The 3,472-nt window shown below is 37.8% G+C and overlaps 1 protein-coding gene across 2 annotated transcripts; it reads right to left on the bottom strand.

Annotated features, from left to right (window-relative positions):
• Positions 1 to 3,417, bottom strand: LOC21390735 (histone-lysine N-methyltransferase ATXR4). Of its 2 annotated transcripts, none has more exons than XM_024168639.1 (7): positions 3,065 to 3,417; positions 2,890 to 2,945; positions 2,262 to 2,388; positions 2,119 to 2,188; positions 1,786 to 1,965; positions 1,102 to 1,173; positions 1 to 548 (listed from the first exon to the last, which is right to left on the bottom strand). In XM_024168639.1, exons 1-7 carry the CDS (start codon positions 3,410 to 3,412, stop codon positions 430 to 432), a joined length of 972 nt encoding a protein of 323 aa, XP_024024407.1. In that variant the 5' UTR covers positions 3,413 to 3,417; the 3' UTR covers positions 1 to 429. The 2 variants fall into 2 exon arrangements, with proteins under 2 accessions (XP_024024407.1, XP_024024408.1); XM_024168640.1 differs by lacking the exon at positions 1 to 548 and adding an exon at positions 1,286 to 1,332 and having other exon boundaries at positions 1,120 to 1,173.
• Positions 3,418 to 3,472: the final 55 nt, after the last annotated feature.

Raw genomic sequence — 3,472 nt, forward strand, 5'->3', positions numbered from 1 at the left:
AAATAAACCATTTTTATGAAAAACTCAGTCTATTCATACACAAAAATGGAAGGGATGAATAACTAGACTTTACAAGTGCTGCTAACTTACACTCCCAAGTGCAGAGACTGGTGATAACAATCACTATTTTCCAAGGACTAAGTTCAAACTTTAAGCAGGGAAAAAAAATGACTTTATTCAAATACATGTAAATTTAGCAATCATAACTACTTTCGCCAAGTTGCTCTCCTTCACTGAAACTAAGGCAGATCATTTTGAATAACCAAAAAACCGAGATGCCAATGGACTCGGAAATTTACTAGCACAGAGATACCCCTTGATGGTTCTCTTTGGCCACAAGGGAAAGAGCTTCTAATGTCTTGAAGAAAATGGTGATAAATGCCATACCCCACGCATGAATTGAGCTCTCCCCATCTTTGAAATACTTCTTTAGTCACCCGACAAGCACCTAAGACAATTGCACTGAAAACCGAACCCTTGCGACAGGAAAGCTTGCCGAGCATCATGGTTCATACTCGCGTCAATGTAGCAGATCCGGAGCTCTTCACCTGCATAACACCCGACAGTTCTATTAACTGTCTTTAAATTCATAAGAAATTTGTAGAAACATGTGTTCGGTATCCTATTGCTATGCACGGCACAGTGACAGCCTAATCACGATTCACGGACTTATTATGAGGAACTAAATGGTCTCTTTGCATAGATATATGAAGAGATGTGCCTTTCTTTAATAGAGTTTGTAAAGCAGTTTTTTTAATGTTATGATGACGGGCAGAAATTTATGCTTGTCATCATTGAACAGTTTGTTTCTGGAGATCCACAAACGCTCTTTACATGAAAGACGGCATAAAAATTTTGTTGTTGAGTGCAAATTTCATATTACGTTTTGGCTGATCACTCACTCAATTGTTTATCTAATAGTAGAATTCTCTTGTCATTCTCTGAAAATTACGAAATAGCTATGTGAGGCATAAAAAAGAAAGAAGGTAAACTCAAGTTGACATTTTATCTAAGCCTCAAAACTTTCATTTGAAAAAAATAAAAAATAAAACAAAAAAACAGAAGCAAAAATCAGTAGAGAAATTATTGTGCATGACAAACCTGCCTCAACATCACAAAGGGCTGTCAATTTCGCATTTGCATTCTCTATCCATAAGATATGGGCATTTGGATCTGCAGTGAAAAGACACGAAAATTCCATTTATTTTTAGTTTAAATCAGAGACAGGATGATATTTATGGTAGAAATGTTCAGGAAGAAACGGATTATGTAGATCCCAATTTACCCAGTTAGCAGGGGTGGATGCAACAGTCCATTATTCTATTTTGCTTCCTGTACAGCATGTAAGTCATTATTGTCTAATCAACGATGTAAATCAAGTTTTTCTTTGTCTTTTCCACGACAAATAAGAATTGATTAACATATTTAATACGAGTTTTTATGCAAAAATACCCTACCTTTAGGCTTTATTTGAACCATCAGATCTATATTAGGTTTTGTCATTTTGCATGATTTTGTGTTGATGTGATTCAAACCAAATCTAATGTTAAAAAACATGGACTTCGGTAGGTACCCTACTGTACTGTAGAAAGCTCCTATTCAATATCCCCTACACAAACTGAAATTTGAGTATTTGTGTTGTAACTCCACATAACCAAGTGAATATGCATCCTGATCTTACTAAATGGAAATTTACTCGTGAAGAAGTGCAAACAATTAGAACCAGTACATACTAAGGAAAAACTAAATTTGAGTAAAAAGAAAAAAAAAAGTGAAGAGAATTACCACAATCATGATTATAGAAGGACGGAAGCATGTAAACCGCATTTCCAACAGCAGCTTCAGCTTCCACAGAGGCTGCAGCTGCTAAGAAAAGATCTTCATACGGTTCTCCCGCCAACTCAATACGAAATGCGTTAATTCGAATCCGTGCCAGAACCCCAGTGTACCATTGTTTGGTTAGAACTTTAAATGTCAACGAAAAGCAACCTCCGGAAAGAGGGATACACATTACACAATGACAATGTGAAAGATTAGAGTGAAAAGAAAAAAAAAGAAGTAAAAACTAAATTCCAGCCATGACGAGTAAAAAATAAATTTCAGCCATGACGAGGATACACGCCATCTTTTCATCAGCAACATTTGCCTCTTTGAAGGCGCTCTTTAACAAGTTAAAACCTTTCTCCATCTGAAAATCAATGCTTACATGTAAATAATATGAACAGAAAAGGAACCCCAAAAGATTTAACTACGATATTCACCTCTGAAATCATCTGAGGAGACAAGCTAGAAGGCTGAAGTATGTCAAGAAGGTCAGCGGATACAGAACCTAATATGACCATACATGCAAACCGCTTTACCAGAAGTGGATATTTCAGACCATTAGACCTTTACAGAAGGATTCAATTCAGGTAGTAATATATTACTATACAAAAAAGGTCGAGCATTCATAGTAGCAGAAAGGCAACAAAATGGGAGTTTATTTCCTTGGTTTATTCCACTTTAAGTCTGGAACTGTAAGCTAAATCCTATTTTGACCTATGACTTTTAAAACTTTAAAACGCCTTAAAACTGAGTCCCCCATCTATGAAATTATCTCAAATTAGTTCTTTTGTCAATCCAACCTCGATAGAACAAGACACGCGAGAACCATGCGCAGTTTAGTGAGGGTTAATTTTGTAATTATACATGTTAAGGCATGACTATTAAGAAAGAAGTCGTGCCTTTTTCTGTCGAGATTTTGAACGTAATTTTGGACAACTTGGTAGATCAAGGACTCGTTATGGGATGTTTTTAAAGACATAAATCAAAATGTGATTTGGCTTATAATTCGAAGATTATAAATGAGAAATCTTTATAACAATGTCAAAGAAGGAGAGATTCCAATACCGGCAATAGTCATCATAAGCCGACCAATCCGCTTTCGTCTCCACACCATAAAAAGCCTGAAAGCGAAAACCATAAACAACATTTTCCAAAACTCAAAAAGGGAAAATCATCACCATCCCAATTGGTCAGTTCTCTTTGAAACAAAACATCAAACACTTTGTGGGCAAACACAAACCTTAGCTCGTTCTTCGCATTCCTCACTGCAAAACGAAACGTTTCTGTTTCCGAGCTTTCTGAGGCAAAAACAACAGACCCTTTGGAGCGTAGAGAGAGAAGCTGGGTGAGACACGAGGGGTTTGGCCGTGTGTAAGAGCTCTCCGGCGCCGATTCTCCGAGTGGCGAACACGCCTCGCCCAGCCGACTCGGTCAGCGCCACCCGGACCGGAGGCGGCCCCGGTCGGACCGGAGCGGTTCGACCTTCTTCGTTAATGGAAGTGCAGAAGGAGAAGAAGTTCTTCTGATGAGGATTTTTGAACCGCGAAATGCAGCTACGGCTATAACGGACCAAGTTCCAGTTTGACATTTTGAGTTCGGTTTTTTTTTTTTTTTTAATAAGCGTCCACTCTATTTTCGGTGCTTATTT

Source organism: Morus notabilis, unplaced genomic scaffold, assembly GCF_000414095.1.
Source record: "Morus notabilis unplaced genomic scaffold, ASM41409v2 Scaffold877, whole genome shotgun sequence".
In the NCBI taxonomy this organism is placed as follows: domain Eukaryota; kingdom Viridiplantae; phylum Streptophyta; class Magnoliopsida; order Rosales; family Moraceae; genus Morus; species Morus notabilis.

Coding starts and splice junctions, on each gene's coding strand:
- LOC21390735 (XM_024168639.1), bottom strand. CDS start 3,412: ATGTCAAACTGGAACTTGGTCCGTTATAGCCGTAGCTGCATTTCGCGG. Junction 2,189..2,261: donor CTCCTCAGATGATTTCAGAG/GTGAATATCGTA, acceptor ATTGATTTTCAG/ATGGAGAAAGGTTTTAACTT. Junction 549..1,101: donor CCTTTGTGATGTTGAGGCAG/GTTTGTCATGCA, acceptor GGTGTTATGCAG/GTGAAGAGCTCCGGATCTGC.